Consider the following 18,347-nt stretch of genomic DNA (forward strand, 5'->3'; position numbering starts at 1 on the left):
GTGGAAATTGGACTATTTCTTCACTAAAATACCCACAACTGTGTCTGCCTCATTTACAAAGAGACAGTCGCTGTTTTTAAAGAGTTCAATGTGAGGCTATATTACCAAACAAGACACGCTGACATGTACGACAAGATTACAGGGAAGATACGCAGTGAGAAATTGAAGCAACTTGAAGCTAGTTTAATTTTACAGCAGCAAGATACCGAGAGTCGAACACCGCAAAGGCTAGTTGCGAGATTGTTGAAATTATTGAATAAAAATAATAATAATAAAGCAAATGTGACACACAGAATGGCTTACTAAAATTTGCTTATATTGTTCTACGTAAAGGACGTCAGCCAAGGTCGGCCCCCCACATTTTTATCACGCCAAATCTGGCCCCCTTTGCAAAAAGTTTGGACACCCCTGACTTAGCTGAAATGTAAAAATATTGATCTGCCCCTGACAGGAGAAACAATTCTATTTGGTGTTTATCAAACAGACAAGAATTTAGAATTTGCTTTAAATTTGATATTGCTTATGGGGAAGTTTTTTGTCCATTAGTGTAGATTTTTTTTAAAACCAAACCATGTTTGGCTCACTGGAGAAACAATTTATATTTTGCAAAGCCTTGAATTTGATATATGGGAAGGCCCTTTATTTGTTTTCTTTATAGAAAGAATTTAAGTTAAAATTCTTTTGAGAAAGGACTTTTTTTTTTTTTTTTCGTTTTTTTTGTAAGTTGTTGCTATTGTCGGCTTGATAATGATCAATCTATATAGTTCATGTTGACATTGGGTGCTTTGTTTTGAGTGTATATGGTTCAATTAAAAAAAAAAAACTCACGGGCTCATTTTCTCAATTCACAGCGTATGTGTGTTGTGCTGTATCGACTGTACATGTAGTAATCGCAGCTTTTAGCACACTTGTCTCCATTTGACGTCAACATAAAACATCCAAATCGTACTGATGCAGGTTATAGTCATTGTTTTTTTCTCTCCAAAAATAATGCGGAATTCAAAGCAATTCAACATTTTTATTATCAGTCAAAGCAGGTGATGGGGAAAATTTATTCTGGCTGGCAACGGGGAAAACGTGAATTGAAACTCGACTTGAGATGTGTAAAACTTATTACCACGTGCACTAATTCTTATTAGTCTATGGTAAGAAATGGAAAAAATGAACCTGAATGGTAAATGTGGCCGTATTGTTTTTCTCAAGTTTCCTTGAAAAAAAATAGTATGATGTTAAGTGAATACTGTATTGTGTCAACGTGCCTCATTAGTATGCCTAACATACAATATGGCTGCCCGACTAACCAGTGTTTAGTCTTGTCAGAATGTGTCAAGGAGGCGGTATTGGACTTGATTTAAACAAACCCCCCCAAAAAACCGTTTAACGAATATTGGTTACCTACTCAAAATATCAACATTTCAAGTCATGAAAATATGACATTGAAAATCGCATCCATTTCCAGCAACCTTCACTTTTAGCTGCACACAGAAGTGCTTCAGTGTCAGCTCTCCATTGCATCCAAAGTGTTTTTGATATTTGAGTTGGATTTTGTTCTGCAATGTTCCGTGGTTTCTTCCAGCAGTGAAAGGTCGAGCTCAGGCAAAGGTACCCTCCAGTACTGAAAAGAGTTGTAAGTAGAGTCTTCAAAATCTGCGTTTCTCTGTAAACGATTAATAAAACGGGGGTTACAGCCAATTCACGTTCACCAGAAAATAACCATTCAGGATGTCTAAATGTACTAGTATTAGAATTCAACAGGTTTATTGTACAGATGTAAATTATTGGCAGAAAAACAATAAACGTGCAAGGAGTAACATCTGGCGGCCAGTAGGAGAAACGCTCTACCTACAACACCAGCTAAAAGGAGCTACTGTACATTCATTTTATCGCGTTATTGGATCATATACCTTCGTAGTGACAGTCTCCAATTCCAGTGGCTCCTCTCGCCGTCGTTTTCTGGATGTGATGGAATTGTGATATTCATGAGAATTTCCGTACGTCTGAGTATGTGACGCACATTCTTCATGTGGCTCAGGGTTTGTAGTCTTGAGATGCATACCAGTTTCTTCTTGTGGCATGTCTGGAAATTCTAAGTTACGTCGCCTTTCAATGAAATTGTCACTCAACAACGCTCGTGCGCACGAAGGATTCACGCCCCCGTTAGCAGTCATGCTCTCAAGATGCAAGTCAACAACACGACAAGCCGACCGGAATTTTCTCTTAGCGGGTGATTGGGGAAATAAAATATCGTCGGCGTGTCTCTTCGCCATGAAAGTGGAAAGTGCGACGTGGAAAAATGTGGAGCAAAAGCTTACAATAGCTTCACATTGACAACAATGTTTGCTTTCCAGAAGTTGTTTCCGCGCTTCTGTAGCTGACCAAGGTTTAGCTCCTCCCCTATAAGGTGGATAACGCTTCTTCTTTAGTTATAAGCAGATAGCAGGATTTCAGTGAATCCTGCCATCTACCGTACAGAAGCGCGCATTACAACACCATATTAGATCGGTATGAAGATCGTTTGAGAATTTGGATCCTGAAATTAAGTTTCATAGCAATAAAATATGCCTCAAAAGACATTAAAGTACAAAGACAAATAATTCAAGGGTACATAAGTCAATATAACATAAAAATGTTAGTAAACTGTTATATTTACAAATTCATAAATAAGTAACAAATTAGACAAATATTGCTGATATCTGTTAACGTTTAAACAGTTGAGAAAGCGTTGCTCAACATTTCATCTGACATGTCCCTGAGCAAGGTACTGTAAAGCAATCAATACTCTTCAAGAAGAGCTGTTCTTTGCAAAGTGTGTTTAAAAAAAGTAAGCTTTAATGAGAAGTGTTACCAAATAAACACACTCGCATAAAAGACATAACTACGGTGCAAAATTGTTTTCTGACACTTAGGATAGTGTAAAAATGCATACGATTACTAGTCAAAATGAAAAAGACCCTTAATTCTCCTAATTTATTAATTCAAGGTAGATTATTATATACAAAACATTTTTGCTTTATTTAAGTACAAAACACAAAAACATATTTCGGCATTTTAAATGTATGAAATGTCCATCATTTGTCCATTGTGCCAGTTCTCATTTGGGTCACAGGTGAATTGTGGGCTTTCCCTTTGGCAACTTTAAAGAACCTGGTCTGGTCATCAGTTAATTGCAAGGCATTTTTGACAAACAACCATTAAGACTCATTGTTGTAATAACTAAGGGCAATTTTGAATATTCAATCAACATAAGATTTATGTTTTAGGAACGTGAGAGTCCTGAGTTGAAACATGAACCTGTAATCTCTAGACCAGGGGTTTTCAACCCAGTCCTCAAGGCACACTGTGGGTCCTGGTTTTTGTTCCAGCCGATCCAGCAGAGACAGTTGAACCAATGAGGCTTCTGCTAAAACAAGCCACACCTGACTGCAATCAACTGATTGCACTTGTAAAACACCAGATTGGGGAAAAAGTGTTGTCATCTTGTTTGGTAAGAATGAAATCCTGCACCCACAGTGTGCCTTAGTGGAATAGGTTGGGAACCCCTGCTCTAGACCAGGGGTTTTCAACCCAGTCCTCAAGGCACACTGTGGGTCCTGGTTTTTGTTCCAGCCGATCCAGCAGAGACAGTTGAACCAATGAGGCTTCTGCTAAAACAAGCCACACCTGACTGCAATCAACTGATTGCACTTGTAAAACACCAGATTGGGGAAAAAGTGTTGTCATCTTGTTTGGTAAGAATGAAATCCTGCACCCACAGTGTGCCTTAGTGGAATAGGTTGGGAACCCCTGCTCTAGACAGATGTCAAATGGAGGCGTCAAATATGTTTTCCCTCTATCTCGGGTGGCCAAACTATTCCACAAAGGGCCGCAGTGTGTGCGGGTTTTTGGTCATACCCATTATGAGGACAGCCTTTCACCAATCTGGTTTCTTACAAGTGCAATCAGTTGATTGCAGTCAGGTGCTTCTTGTTTCCACTGAAACCTTGTTGGTTAAAGTGTCTGTGCTGAATCAGCTGGAACAAAGACCAGGACCCACTGCGGCCCTCGAGGACCGGTTTGCCCACCCTTGCTCTATCTAGTTGGTCGCATTAATAGCGGAAGAGGTTGTGAAAAGATTTATAATTACCTTATTTATATTAACAACTGCATTTGAACAATAATGTTCTTTTCATATCCACTGTACTTTCTGCAGATGTATTAGAAATTGTTACTGTAATTGTATTGGAACAAAAATAATCTGTGTTAAAATGTGTACCAATTGGCAGACATTTTCAGGATTCCTTTGGGTACTGTGAGTCAGATGAAACATCAGGAGTGAGATTGTTAAACTTTGGCTGATTTAGAGTGGAATACTTGTGAAAACAATTGGTTCCTTTTGTCATAAACATTCACTCCCGGTTACTGTCATGCAGAACACCATTTTTCTTAAATATCATATGACCCTTAAAAACTTTTGTTATATTAAGTTGATGTTTGGTGCGTTTCCCTCCTCCTGAGTTCGTTAGATCGTGGTGGCTCACTAACAGAATGGGGGAAAAAATGAGCAGAGTTCTTGTAATTTTTTTTCTGTTTCCATTCTCTGTCGGTGATCAATTTTTCAAATTAACTGAAGATTACTGTCCTTTGTTATGTTTAAAAGAATAATAATAATAATCCACTCATGTACGACACTCTGACTTGTCTTGTCGTGGTGATTTGGCAGCTGGAGGTGAACTCTGTTGGTCATTTTCTTCTTGGCAGTTAGAGTACATATTTTCAGGTTTCCGTGCCACAAAGAGGACACAGTCGTAAATGTATCTTAACATGGAGCGCTCGTTCTCTGTGTAGGTAGTATGAAGAGACTCATTTTCCACCTGTAGGACGATATCATCATAATTCAGCAAATTAGTTTCAGTACTACAACACAAAATACAGGCACATAAATTAGATGATTTTGTTTACCACTATGTGGAAGCCTATTTTAACCATAGCGGCTCTGATGTCTTCATAGCTCAGTTCAACTGAGAGCTCATTGGCCATGTTCTCAAAATGGTACAACAGCGGACCTGAGGGGGGAAATTAACTTTTTGACTATGACATTTAAGAGAGAAACATTTGACCGCTCTATTATATAAAATTACAAAAATAGTAATAATTATTTTTAAAAAAGACAACAACAAAAAAACGTGTGACTATCACACTTTGTTGAAATCTTCTCAATCACGTTTTGGTCAAATGCATTGTTCTCGTACAAATATAACTGTACTTGTAGTAAGTAGCTGAACCAAAATCGAAACCAAACCAAAAAAGGACCCAAAATTTAAATGCAAACAAATCTAACTGGATGCACAAAACATTTTTTTTTATAATTACTGTGATGTGGGCTTACCGAGATTGATCCATACTCCTCCAGGTTTAAGAATTTTCCAGATGGTCTCCACATACTGTATGACGTTATGAGCCGTGTCAATGAAGAAACAAGTAGCCACACAGTCCCAGGAATCTAAAAAAAAACATGCCATTGATGAAATAATTTTTCAAATAGTATAAATATTTATTTTCTTTAGCCATATTTGTCTTTGATAAATTAATCACTAAGAAATTTCAGTCACGCAGTTGATAACTGCTAAAAAACAATTCATGAATTCCACCCCAGAAGAAGAAGCAGTTCATTCACCTGCATCTGAGTATACTTCGAGGAAGTCCCCTGCTACCATGGAGAAGTCTGAATCTTGTGGTAAACTCTGAGGATTGACATCAGGAAATCTGATAGGCCGTGTCTGATCAGATGACTTCTTATTGTTACTAAATTGGTGAATCCAGGGGTACAGTGTCAGACAATTAACCTTTTCGCACCTGAGTGAAAAAAAATAGATATACAATTAGAAAACAACTACCGTAATTTCCCGAAAATAAGGCGCACTTTTTTACCCCAAATCCACTTGTAAAACTGAGGGTGCGCATTATACACGGGTATATGGATGGAGACAGAAATAAATACATATAAATATGTATATTTTAAGACTTTTTCTTTATTGACACGGCCATGTTGTGTTGAAGAAAACGCATACGGTGATTTGTTGCCGCCATTACGGTATATTACGTCACCGTTTGTTTTGGTAATACTTCACTCTGATTGGTCGAATGACTTCCGTGAGTTCGTTTCGTCTGCACTGTTATGAGCTCCTTTCGTTTTCCCACTTCAGTCGTCACTTTAATTTTACAGTATAATTCCAAGGAAGATACATTTGCAGTATTTCATGATGATGAAATGAGCAAGCTACACGGCAGCCTTCAAAAGGAAAGTAATTTCCGTATCTGAGGAAGCTGGAATTCGTGAAGCGGCAAGACGGTATGACGTCGGAGAATCGAGTGTGCGAAATTGGAAACGAATGAAGAAGCAGCTGGAACAAGCTAAGTCATCAGCAAAAGCAATTGGTAGGGGCAGAAAAGCACTTATAAGAATGCTTTAGATGTTCATGTATAATACAGATATGGCTGTTTGTTTTCTCACGGGTTCTCTTAAGTTGGAGAAGTTGTTAAAGGTTGTTACAGTAATGTTTTGCACTACCGGAACGGTAATTATCACTGTGCTATGCTTTTGCTGTGTTATGTCTGTTTATAATTTGTTAAATTAAAATGACATTTCTGTATTTCTACACGAGCTGTTTTCTTGTATTCTACCATATTTATTGGTGCTAAAATTAGGGTGCGCGTTATACACAAGTATAAGAATTTTCCCTGGATTTTGCAGGTAAATTGGGGGTGCGCGTTATACACGGGTGCACCTTATATTTGGGAAATTACGGTAATGGAGAGCTTTTGTCAGTGCAGATTGTACCTATTAAGAACAAAGTTGGAAGAGAACAGCATGAAGAAGCTCCATTCATTGCCCTGGCAAATATAACCAAGACGAGCAATTTCCCAGGCTAGACGTCCAAGTCCCGCACCCGGAACCAGCACGCTGACCTTAGACACATCACTGACACAATAAAAAACACATATCACATAGAAAACACTCACTATGTTACAAGACCACAATTTTGACAAATATACTGCAGTACAGCAACTAATAAAATGTAATTATGTCAACACACATTTAAGCTGAGTGAAATATAGCATAAATACAGGAAAATAAAGGATTGCCCTTGCGAGCATTTGTGGTGTATTTTTGCATTAGTTTGTCAGAGCATAGGTGTGCTTCCTACTATTGGTCCCTTGGGAAGTGCCTTTGGATCTCCTGGATGATGGGCTGATAGCATGAGTCCCGCTCACCCTGACCCGCTTCGCTCCAGTCTCTGACAAACTGCTTTATGGTTGACTTGAGCTTGTCCATGTCAAATGTTGAGGAGGAGCGCACCTTCCTCGGATCCTGCTGAGTAACGAAAAAAAAAAATCTATTTCAAAATCATTAACCATACATCCATCATCTTTAGGGGTTGGAACCTCTGGATACATTGCAACGCTATACGATTCGCATTTCAAAGTTCACGATAACAATTAACTCCAAATATGGCGATAAAACAATTATTCATAAATGAGTAAGGAAATCATTTTAGGATATGCTATTATAAAACTTATGAACAGGAAAAACAAGCTCTTTTCATCTTTCTGATGTGAACTAAAATAAGTATCACAAGTAGACGTCCATTCCGTTTGGACTGGGAGGGTGACATCGAATGAACATTTGTTCATTCGCTGCCATCCCTCCCATTTCAAACAAATTGGATGTCTATGGCCGTCAATGGCAGCCAATAAATTAATTTGGGTGCACTTTGGGTCATTTACTGATGATTTTCAGTCACTTCCAATAGGTTCGGGGGTATTTCTGGGTCACTTCCAGTTTAGTTTGGGTTACTGAACAGCAATTGACCCGGGAATGTCCTAAAATGAACAGGAAGTGACGTGTAAATGCGCCCAAAACTGAGTAAACTGGCCTTTTTGTTTGAAACAGTGACACCTTTTGGAAACAATAGTGGTACCTCTACATAAAAAGTTAATTAGTTCTTGTGCCTTGTTTGTAAGTCGGAATGGTCATATGTCGAGCAGGATTTTGCCCATTAGAATACATTGTAATTTCACCAATTCATTCCACAGCCCGAAAACCTCCACTAAATCCTTAAGAAATACTGCTGGTACTTATTACACAGATCAAAACAAATAAAATATAAAAATTGGAATAGTAATTTGATAATAGTAATAATACTACCTGTAATAATGTAACAAATCGGGTTCTAATGTGGTGGATGTATTTTGCGTAGTGTACCTGAACGTAACGCATGATTGACATGACAGAGCAGTGTTTCCCCTAGGATTTTTTGAAGCTGTGGTGGTGGGCTGCATCAGTCGGACAGCCTCACCATGTCGTGCCACGGCGAATTTTTTTCTTTCTCATTTTTCCCCCCAAGAAGAACCATAACAAAGATATATTTGAAATATTTCATTAGCTAGGCTAATGTTTAGCTCTCAGCTACGTTACCCTATGTAATAATGCGACTTTTTTTCTCGTAGCAATAGTACGACTTACATCTCGTAGTGACTCAGGGTTGGCAACCCAAACTGTTGAAAGAGCCATATTTGACCCAAAAATAAAAACAAACTTATACAGTATGTCTGGAGCCGCAAAACATTAAAAGCCTTGTACAAGCCTTATAATTTTCGATGCTAGCTATACTAGCCTACTATAGAAATGACTAAGTTGGCTAGAAATACATAATTAGCCTTCATGATTAAATGTTTATTTTCCCTGCAGTGGATCCTATAGAGAATGACGCACCACGTGTCTACTCTGTTGTACGATGCCACCACAAGTTTGACTTCATTACAATATTAATGAATTGAAAGAATGTTTGTGTCATGTTTGTCCTCCTAGAAATCCTATTAAAACAAAAAATATATTTCCCTCCCCCATCTTTTTCCATTAAAAAAAAAAAAAAAAAAAAAAGCTCCGAAGCAGCGCTAAAGAGCCGCATGCGGCCCGAGAGCCGCGGGTTGCAGACCGCCATCGTAGCCCTCCTTTTTCCTTTTTATTTGACCCTCATAAGTACTACATTACCACAACAATAACAGTCCTTCTGTCAACTGACCCATTTACAGGACTGGGGGAATTCTGGGGAAGAGTTTTACTTGATTCGGTGAGAAGGTGAATAGTTTTTCCCCCGCTGTTCGTGAACTAAATTTCCAAACAAAGGCACATTGAGGTACCCTTAACTTAGCAAGGAGAGGTATAAGTCATTTTTCGAGTGTCCCAGAGCTCGCGAAATTTGGGTGGGGGGGAAGCGCATTTGTCAAAGTTTCGTCAGCCGTAATTGTCTGAAGTTGGCGCGCCGGTGTTGTGCCGAAAAATAGCCACTCCACGTGAAATGTCCCCCCTGACGGGAGCGCCCACACGTCACTCGTACAAACAGCCTTTTCTTACCAATCGATGGACACGGAAATGACGTCCTTGTACCGTGAATACTGTGAATATGTATCAGTTTACTCTGCTTGAACTAATAAATATTTTACTGTGACCAACGCTCTGAAAATAGAGCAAGGTTTTATTTTGGGCCCCGCCTCTCCGCGCAAGTTCAGTCAAAGTTCACTTTCGCCGAAAAGTCCGATCCTAACTATTGTAATGCCCCGGATATGGGGAAGAAGAAGAGAAGTCTGTATTTGCTTAACCACTTTATTGTTGCAACAATAATGAAGAAAAACAATAACAAAATAACAGCGGGCTGCTACGACATGCGACAGCTATCTCTCGCTACCTCGCTCGTTCTCCCATTCTTCCTACTCGTTCCCCTTGCGTCTCTTAAGGTTGGGCCTGCATTGTTACGAACATTAGGCTACAATACACAATGAATAGGTGTCCGCTGAACTCCTCCCACCCGGCTGCCGCTAGTTTGAAGCGGCCCTAAATTATTATTATTTTTTAAAAATAAATAAAATACATCATTTGCCAGGCGTGGCGGCTTTTATTTTAGTGTGGCGGTGCGCCACAATCTGTTGAATATAGGGGAATCCCTGCAGAGTGAGCGAGGAATCAAGAGTACTTTTTACTTTCACTTTTAATGTTCAGTTGAAAGTGTCATCTGCGGTGGACAGTAGGCATGTCGTGTTGCACAAGTTCTGAAATAAATGATTAAAAACCTGACGAAGCCGGCAATTTCTTTGGCGATGTTACAATAATTTAGCCTGGTACACCAGATTCACCGCTATTCCAGCTATTGAGTCTGGCCAGCATTCAGCGGAAACAATTTCCAAGGCGGCACAAGCCAAAGCAAACAGACAGCGGAGTGGACCAATCAGCGACGGGCGGACGTGACATTAGTAAAGTGACAAGGGCAGGACGAAGGACTTGCGCACGAAAGTAAACATACGAGGAGAGCGGAGTTTATTCAACATGGCTAGAGCAAGAGACTGTTGTCAATGACTCGTGTTGATGTGTTTTTGGTAATTTAAAACTGATTTCACCGTGGATTGGAACATATTCTCGGCTCTCCTGTTTGCCATCTGTGTTGCTGACGCGGAAGAGTGATGTTGCTCGTTAGGAACACGTCACGCTAATAAACAAATCTGATTGGACGGTTGGTTTTGTCCGTGCTTGAGAGGCCGTTAATGGGCTGGGTCCCAGACTATTCTCACAGTGTTTGAAAAATACAGGGAGAACAGTCTGGCCGTGCCAGGCAAACAATAATAATAATTGCCACCTTAACGTATAAAGACTTGTGAACGGAGGAGGACCGCCAAGATCGTAGACATTCTACAGGCGTATTGTCAAGCCAGTTCACGGACGAGCACACAACGCTCCTATTTTTCCATAATTTCCATCTTCATTTCAATGGCAAGCCTCACCTTTTCCCTTTTTATCACCACCTGCACCAACATTGTTGGAACCCATATTGATTTCTCTCACAAGAAAATCTGCCGTGCGTCCGTCTTACAGGAAAACACAGAAACTGCGGCACTGTCATAAATCGTCATATTTAGAGCATGTCGTCGGATGTAAAAATAAATGAGTCAAATGTCGAAAAGATCGTGTGTCGAAGCGGTCGTATGTCGAGGTACCACTGTATATCGATTCTTGGTGGGTGCAAATCGACAACCTTCAATCTTATCTAGTGTTGCGATATATCACTATTTTAATATATTGTCACACCCCTAATCATTATACAGTAAAATAATACATTCTGAGAGAATTCTGAGAGAAGGGGAAAGCCAGAGTACACAAAGAAGCGACACATATACTTAGCATATTGGTCGTACTTACCCTCTCCCCAAACTCAATGTTTTCAAACATGTGAATGCTGTGCTCGACGATGGCTTGCAGAACTTCATGGTTGTGGTCTGTGCATTGACGGATGCGGGCCAAATTGGGCAGTACAGAAGGAAGTAGATTCTGGTGGCGCTGAGGTAGACTACGAAAGTGTCGCTCTGCTCGATTCACATACTCTTGTACATGGCTCCTACAAAGTAAAAAGGTTAACAAACAAAGACATGTAAAATAACACCATATAACCCCGTCCAACTGTATAAAACGTTTTAATTCTCCTGAAGGTAAGGGTATGCATAGTGGGGAAAGTGAATGAATAATAGCAAGAAAAGTCAGTTGCCAGCTTTCGTGAACCTTTTATTATTTTTTCAACTACAACAACACCTGTAAAATCTAAAGGCGGCGACGATTCTCCAAAAATGTTGCCTTTCAAGTCTGGCTTCTTCCTCAGGGGCAAACGTTTTTCGTTCCTTTGGAATATATTCTCCAGTGAGCGGGTCTCCCATAGTTTTTTCCGCCATGTTTACCTCGAATTCTTCTTCTTTAGATTAGTTTGTCACGTCACAGGCCAGAGATGCGGTGCTGCTGTCTAGAGTCCATTTTTGACATTGCAACAGAATATGCCCAGCGCAATAATCAAGTTTTATCAACCTTTATTAAATTAAAAAACATATATATCGTGTTAAAAATGCCACAAAACTATAAATACTGAGTAAATAATAATTTCTTCGTCCTAATTCACACGCACATTTACTCGAGCAGCAATCTGGAACCTGACCTATTCTGTTTTATTTACCATGCACAAAGCCTTGTCTTAATCTATTGTATGTAATGTACGTAATGCGACATCGCATTATGTTCAGAAACGCCCCATAACCACATCGTTACAAGCAAAAAAAAAATAAAAATAAAATAAAATTGGAGTCACTAACAATACGTTGTCAAATAGATCAAGCTAATTTCAAAACTTTAGGCAAAAACAAAAAAAATTTGCAGTCTCACTTATGAGGGGACAAACATTTGTGAAAATGGTGAAACTGACCAAATCTTGAAATGGAAGGCTTCCACAGGACAATAACAATATTTACAGGTATTTAAAAATGAGGGTAGCCTAATTTTAAGATTTTGACTCAATTGCTATTAACAAACTTGTTTTCCAAGTCCTTGCTTTAATATACATTATTTAAGTGAAGCCGTTTTTTAAATAATCATTAATCATAGCAAACTCTCAGTATCTCTGAACAACCAGTAAGCAGCATAGAAAATGGATAGATAGATCTTGTAATAAACTACCAAAGTACTATGTTTTATCTTATTTATCACAAGAACAAGGCCCAATTTCCTCAAATCATGAGTTGGTTTTGTCACTACACCATAAAAGTCTGTACTTTGTTCCCACAAACGTTTATTTAGCATGAAAACCGAAAAGAATTAGAACACAAAGGACATATGATGATTAAATTAGGATGATAATGATGTTAATGGTACATTACTGTACAACTGATATTCGGTTTATTTATTCGGATTAATGATCTTGCCCAAGAAGAGAATGTCATCCGTGGTGTTTTCAGTGAGAAGCAGCATGAATGGACGATTGAACTTCAGCACTGGGATTTGTTTGAAGGACATCGGAATGATGCCTATGCTTGTGGCACCTGCAGCAGTGGCTCCAGACTCGTCAACATCAAGGGCAGCTTGATGCTCGACCTTAAATTCAGGAGGAAGCGTGAGATAAAGCGTGAATGACATAAAGAGAGAGAAAAAATGACCCCATCCTTACGCTAGAGACCAAGAGATTCTTCGCCTCTGAAATACCAGTCAAATCTGCTTGAGCATCAAACATGTCAGTCATTCCCATTTCAATCAGTACTTCCTTCAGAGAGTATGTAGTCTTAATTGAGATTTTTGGAAGAAATAAATCATATTCCCTGAAACGAAATAGGCAAGAGTGCAGTGATTAGAATGATCACACCATGAGCATTCTAAGTTGCTTCTTCAAAAATGACAGAAATAACTAACCTGCTTTTCATCCATTTTGACCATTTGGTAATATGTTGAGGACAAATTTCCTTTTCTAGCTCTGCCATGTTTTCAGGCAACAGCAGGAGCATACTATAAGAACTTTTGAAGGGAAGGCGCAGGATTGTTGTGTTGATTGCTAGGTCATGATAGACATCAAAATCATCTTCCTTGTTCATCATCTGGACAGAAACCTAGAAAACAATTCAGGATCACATTGCAGAATCCTTTCTTGTTGCATCATTATTCTCACTAAAACTTAGCTCTGAACCTTGGTTTTCTCATCAACATTAAATATGTCTTCTTGTGTGAGCTGTGGTTTAAAAGGACTGTCCCACATTCCTATGTGATGAGAATGAACAGAAACAGACGAGTTAGATAGATTGTTACATCATGATTACTGATCTTGAAAAAAAAATGTTCAGAATCAAAAGGAAAACAAACTCATTGTAAAAACTAATGTACCTTTGAAGTAGATGTGGCTGATGAGATACATAATTGTTGTTGGATTCAGCTCCTCCACCAATTTATCAATCTTGCCATGGGTTTTATCCGACACATATTTATTGATGGTATCTGCACTTTCTTTTGTTTGGAGGAAGTCAAGATTTGACACATCCGTGTAATAGAATTCTTTCAAATTCTTCAGGAACTCAGGTTTTGGCTCAAACTTGTTATCCAGGAACAGAGCTGTCCCTTCATTGATGTCGGAAGAATTGTCTTGTCTTTTGAGGAGCGTGCTAAAGACCTCATTTACATTTTTCTGTGTAATTTGGGAACTGTTGTAACCCAGACCACTGAACAGCTGTTGGTGGGTTTCCCCTTGAGCTCCGACAGACAAGGCAGCCAAAGCGACGGACACACTACTCGGAGAGAAAAAGATGTTCTTGCCCTGGTTGGCAGCATGAGAAGCCAACTTTCTGTAGAGTTGGAAGGCAAACTCTTTGTTTCCCGAGTTCACCTGTGAGAGGCTGTCATCACTGTGGTCTGCTTCATGGTGGCCTCTTCCCACACAAATCACTGCTGATAAGATCCAGACGCCCAGGGCCGCATGCATCATTGTGGACTATCAAAAAAGTTCCAAAGTGCAACATTGATCTTTTGATTATACATTATACTAAAAAAAACATTTGGACATGTCAAAGGTCAACAATATATTTACTGTATGCACTGTCATGGTGGTGGTTTGAGGAAAACCAGCATTGTGCATTGTTTTATGGAGTGTCTTACAGTGGCACTACAAAGAACTATGAAAATGGCAACTATATAACTTTTTTTCCCAGGAACAATTAACTCAAATCCCATAAAACCATTTATGGGCATGTAGCAAGAGATCTCGGCAATACAATACTGTAGTATACTGTGTGGCTACCATGGTAACCAGATGCATACAGGTGATCGGTTACTTACTCCAGCTGTAAACAATGGTATTTTTTTCTTCATATATAATAGATAGATAAAACTCAAAGAAACAAATATTTTTTTTAAAAATATTATTTTTCATTGCAATGGCAAAATGTAATGTCCAATCAGCTTCAATTTGACTCAGATGGCAATAGCTTGAAAGCTAAAGCACATACTTTAGCAATTCTCCGATTAATAACAATGTCCTTTTTGTTGGTGGCCAAATTTGAGAATATTGTTATATTATATATACAACATTAAATTATAGGTACATTTTAGAACAAAAGCATAAAACATATTGTGTGGAAATGGCCATTGAAAATGAAGCTGTAATTAGCGTATACTGTACTAATTATATAAATATGGCGGAAAACACAGACAAGGCTGAAAAAGCAGTTTCTGCTCTTGCACCCCTCCTTAAAATAAACTGCTGTATTTTAAGCCAAAAGAACTGTTGTGTTTGATAGAACAATATGTCTATATGTTGCCATCACAGATTCATGACGCATTAATTCCCCAAACTATTTTAAATTTTTTCATTTTGTCCTGAAAACCCCCATTTACAGACGTCGCGCAACCGCTTTTGTTTCAACCCAGCTATAAAATGAAGGTAATTAATTATATTTACTATTCAAAATGTGTCGTTTTTAGCTTAGAATCATTGATGTTTCATATTCATTAAAAAAAAAAAAAACACTGTATAAAATTATTCATTCATATATTTTAAACTTTTAAACAAATTATGTCACAATGAAAAAAATGGCGTCTGTAAAAAAAGTCACGGATATCTACCTCATAACTATCGCTTAGTTGTATTTTTTTGTCACTGTCGCATTTTCTCCGATATGTTAGATGATAATCGAACCAAAGAAGAATTGTAGAAAAAAAAACCTTTGAAAGGGTAAATATATTAAAAAGAAAATCTCGACCACTCCTTGATGTCTGCGATTTCTGCATTGCGACCCTTGTTATATTACCATGTTTCACCCATGAAATCCCTAAAAAATCCAGCTGTGGCCATTCACAGCTGTGTCTTGACACTCTTTGATAATTGCTACATGGAGTTTGGGATCGAAACAAGGTAAGTCGGCGATAATATCTCGTTAAAGTCATGGCGTCTTTAATGCCCTCCTGCTCCAAATTTTTCTTCCCCCAGAAAATTGAGATTTTAAACTTTCTAATGATGTATGACAAAGTGATGCATCATAGGTAGGGTTTTGCAGTTTACATGTTTTTTTTTTTTTTTCAAAAATGCCCCATTGGAAAGCTTAAAATATAAAACAGTACAGAAGTGCAATGTAACTGCTTGATTGGGATCAAAACATTTGGCTGTTGTGTTTCTGTTCCTGGTAGAGCCAATTAGGCAAATTCATACCAAAAACCCAACATTAAATGTACAGTACTTATATTCTGAATTGTGTTAAGTCTTTCATTTGCATATTTAAGAACACATCAGAAAACAAAGTCAAAGCATTTGTCCCGAGAGGAAAACCTAATGGACCACATTATCTAGTTCTTAATTCTATTCAGTACATTGTAAATGTGGTAAGGGGGGGGGGGGGGGGGGGGGGGCAGGATTCAGTTATCAAATAACTTACCAATGGTTGATTGGTTGTCAATCCTGAAAAACCACAGCCACACCAAGCACAGGCTAGACAGTGAGGAGTGTCTTATTTATATTACTTGAGTCTCCTCCCATTTGACCAGAGAGCGGCAGAAGCAGAAGATCATGAAAAGCAGTGAAAGCACATTTACCTAGACTGTGGGCTGGGAAAATTTACACATTCAGGCATAAATAATTCCCACGCTTTGTTTCATACAGTCCGGCGAAAATGTTTCTTGTACTACTTTTATTTTGATTCAATAAAAAGTTGTATCACCAATACACTGCAGTATTTTAATTTTCATCAAACCAATGACCAAGAAGAACTGAACTTTGGACCTGTGTGTTTAGCCTCTGTGTCATACTGATTCCATGTAATGTTTGCTGGCCAACTATGACAACACAAGAGATTGCACAGTGCAGATAAAGAAAGAAGCAGTGGAAAGCATACAAAATATGATGTAGTATGTCCCTGAACCCCTACTCTTCCCTTACTATATGCAAGCAGGGCTGATGAAAATTAGACAGTGTATACAGTATCTGTAATCCACATTCATGTCAAACATGTCAACATTATACTTCGTATATTAGGCCCACGCGAAGAACATGGTATTTTCCATTTGCAGCATTGAAGTGGTGGGTTCCAATGTGTCCTTTTTTCTTGGATAGCCTACAGTATGGCAGCACCTGTGTTTCTGGCTTCATTTACGTGTACCAAAAAGTTGCTTATCCAGACAGATAAGTTGTCGGAGGAAACCTCGGTTGGGAATGACTCCCCTGTTCTCTTTCACAGCACATATAGCCTCCACGAGGGTGAGCCTCTGCTTCAGCATCAAGTATGCCAGGACCAGGGTGGCAGAACGGCTAACTCCTACATGACAATGCACCAGTACTTGACCTTAAGTAATACAACACAAAAAAATCACAGCTGTTTTTATTAGCTCACTGGACCAGTACAAGTACATATAATTTTTTGTGCATTCTCACCTCCCCTGCTAAGAGCAGTGTGGATAAAGTCTGCAGCTGCCTGGAAGTTCACACTCATGTCAAAATTACAGGAGTCATTCGCCTCTATGCCCAAATATATGATCATCATTTCTTGGTAGAAGTCAGGACACCTATGACGTTTACTGTGAGCTGCATTCAAGATATGAGTAATTCCATGCCTAGCTAAATCGTTCCTGTTCTGTGCACTGCACCTGTTGAAAAACAAAGCTTTACTGCACTGGCTGCTTCATTAATGTTATTTCTTAGTTGAGTAGTGTTTCCAAAATAAATGCGAAATGCATCCGCGAGCTTCACATACTATTGAATTACCCTACAAAAATATTTATTTGGACTGTCAGGAGAAGTGTATGCAGACTTAATGCCAGTCATTGATGGAAACATACATGATACAGCTGTCACCATGTGGAATGTAACGTCAGAGGTTTAGAATTACTTATTTCCTTGCATTTGTTTGGACATAGAACATTCAAAATATTAAAAACATAATAATAACAGTAACAGCATAGGCAATAAAGTCAGATTGGGTCATACAACTAGCAAAAAAAATAAGTAAAATACTTACTGATCACCAATGTAGAGCCTGGGCCACACTTCATCTGCATGGCTGATGATGGCTTTACCAGTAAACAAAAGTTTTTCCAATTCAAGCACCGCTAAACCAGGGGAACTTAGGTCAATTTCCACCTTCCTGGGAGGAGGTCTATCATTCCAGGATGCAGGAAGTTTGGATGAAAATGACATCACTTTGTTGTACTGGTTTCAAGTGGGTGGGGGGCAAAAAAAAAAGTAAAAAAAAAAAAAAAAATACAAAAACTAACTTTGAGGGTAATTTCGGCTAAGGGCAGGCTGTCTAAAGTGTTGTGAGCGCATCAGACTGTTGTATTAATTTCAGCCCCCAACACATGGGTCTACTGCTGTAATTTTGCTTCAAAATAGCAGCCTATTTAAAGACCAGAGTGCTTGCAACTCGGGTGCTATGCATGCAACAGTTTACAAAAAGACCATGGTAACACTTCCTTTTTTAAATGTGCTTTACTTGAAAACATTTTTTTTTTTTTTTATAAAACAGATTCACCCCAAAAA

General features: G+C 38.7%; 3 protein-coding genes across 4 annotated transcripts; all 3 read right to left on the reverse strand.

Moving 5' to 3' along the window:
• Positions 1 to 1,004: 1,004 nt before the first annotated feature.
• On the reverse strand, positions 1,005 to 11,764 carry carnmt1 (carnosine N-methyltransferase 1). Of its 2 annotated transcripts, none has more exons than XM_057832418.1 (9): positions 11,615 to 11,764; positions 11,228 to 11,423; positions 7,185 to 7,348; positions 6,818 to 6,958; positions 5,654 to 5,832; positions 5,366 to 5,479; positions 4,939 to 5,042; positions 1,905 to 4,850; positions 1,005 to 1,657 (listed from the first exon to the last, which is right to left on the reverse strand). In XM_057832418.1, the coding sequence occupies exons 1-8, from the start codon at positions 11,749 to 11,751 to the stop codon at positions 4,656 to 4,658; spliced, it is 1,230 nt and encodes a 409-aa protein (XP_057688401.1). In that variant the 5' UTR covers positions 11,752 to 11,764; the 3' UTR covers positions 1,005 to 1,657; positions 1,905 to 4,655. The 2 variants fall into 2 exon arrangements, with proteins under 2 accessions (XP_057688401.1, XP_057688400.1); XM_057832417.1 differs by having other exon boundaries at positions 7,185 to 7,351.
• Positions 11,765 to 12,615: 851 nt separating this feature from the next.
• Positions 12,616 to 16,399, reverse strand: LOC130913647 (alpha-1-antitrypsin-like). The gene is made up of 6 exons (XM_057832420.1): positions 16,252 to 16,399; positions 13,715 to 14,315; positions 13,521 to 13,591; positions 13,250 to 13,443; positions 13,011 to 13,158; positions 12,616 to 12,937 (listed from the first exon to the last, which is right to left on the reverse strand). Exons 2-6 carry the CDS (start codon positions 14,307 to 14,309, stop codon positions 12,743 to 12,745), a joined length of 1,203 nt encoding a protein of 400 aa, XP_057688403.1. The 5' UTR covers positions 14,310 to 14,315; positions 16,252 to 16,399; the 3' UTR covers positions 12,616 to 12,742.
• A 160-nt stretch (positions 16,400 to 16,559) lies between these two features.
• On the reverse strand, positions 16,560 to 18,005 carry LOC130913648 (dual specificity protein phosphatase 26-like). The gene is made up of 3 exons (XM_057832421.1): positions 17,827 to 18,005; positions 17,244 to 17,455; positions 16,560 to 17,154 (listed from the first exon to the last, which is right to left on the reverse strand). Exons 1-3 carry the CDS (start codon positions 18,003 to 18,005, stop codon positions 16,958 to 16,960), a joined length of 588 nt encoding a protein of 195 aa, XP_057688404.1. The 3' UTR covers positions 16,560 to 16,957.
• Positions 18,006 to 18,347: the final 342 nt, after the last annotated feature.

Source organism: Corythoichthys intestinalis, chromosome 3 (genome assembly GCF_030265065.1).
Source record: "Corythoichthys intestinalis isolate RoL2023-P3 chromosome 3, ASM3026506v1, whole genome shotgun sequence".
In the NCBI taxonomy this organism is placed as follows: Eukaryota; Metazoa; Chordata; class Actinopteri; order Syngnathiformes; family Syngnathidae; genus Corythoichthys; species Corythoichthys intestinalis.

Excerpts from the sequence above, each read along its gene's own strand:
- LOC130913647 (XM_057832420.1), bottom strand. The coding sequence starts at position 14,309 with ATGATGCATGCGGCCCTGGGCGTCTGGATCTTATCAGCAGTGATTTGT. Across the intron at positions 13,592-13,714 it reads CAGCCACATCTACTTCAAAG|GAATGTGGGACAGTCCTTTT; the intron begins GTACATTAGTTT and ends CTCATCACATAG. Across the intron at positions 13,159-13,249 it reads TCAAAATGGATGAAAAGCAG|GGAATATGATTTATTTCTTC; the intron begins GTTAGTTATTTC and ends ATTTCGTTTCAG.
- carnmt1 (XM_057832417.1), bottom strand. The coding sequence starts at position 11,751 with ATGGCGGAAAAAACTATGGGAGACCCGCTCACTGGAGAATATATTCCA. Across the intron at positions 5,833-6,817 it reads TCCAACTTTGTTCTTAATAG|GTGCGAAAAGGTTAATTGTC; the intron begins GTACAATCTGCA and ends TTTTTCACTCAG. Across the intron at positions 5,043-5,365 it reads AGGAGTATGGATCAATCTCG|GTCCGCTGTTGTACCATTTT; the intron begins GTAAGCCCACAT and ends TTCCCCCCTCAG.
- LOC130913648 (XM_057832421.1), bottom strand. The coding sequence starts at position 18,005 with ATGTCATTTTCATCCAAACTTCCTGCATCCTGGAATGATAGACCTCCT. Across the intron at positions 17,456-17,826 it reads AGGCTCTACATTGGTGATCA|GTGCAGTGCACAGAACAGGA; the intron begins GTAAGTATTTTA and ends GTTTTTCAACAG. Across the intron at positions 17,155-17,243 it reads CACTGCTCTTAGCAGGGGAG|GTCAAGTACTGGTGCATTGT; the intron begins GTGAGAATGCAC and ends GTATTACTTAAG.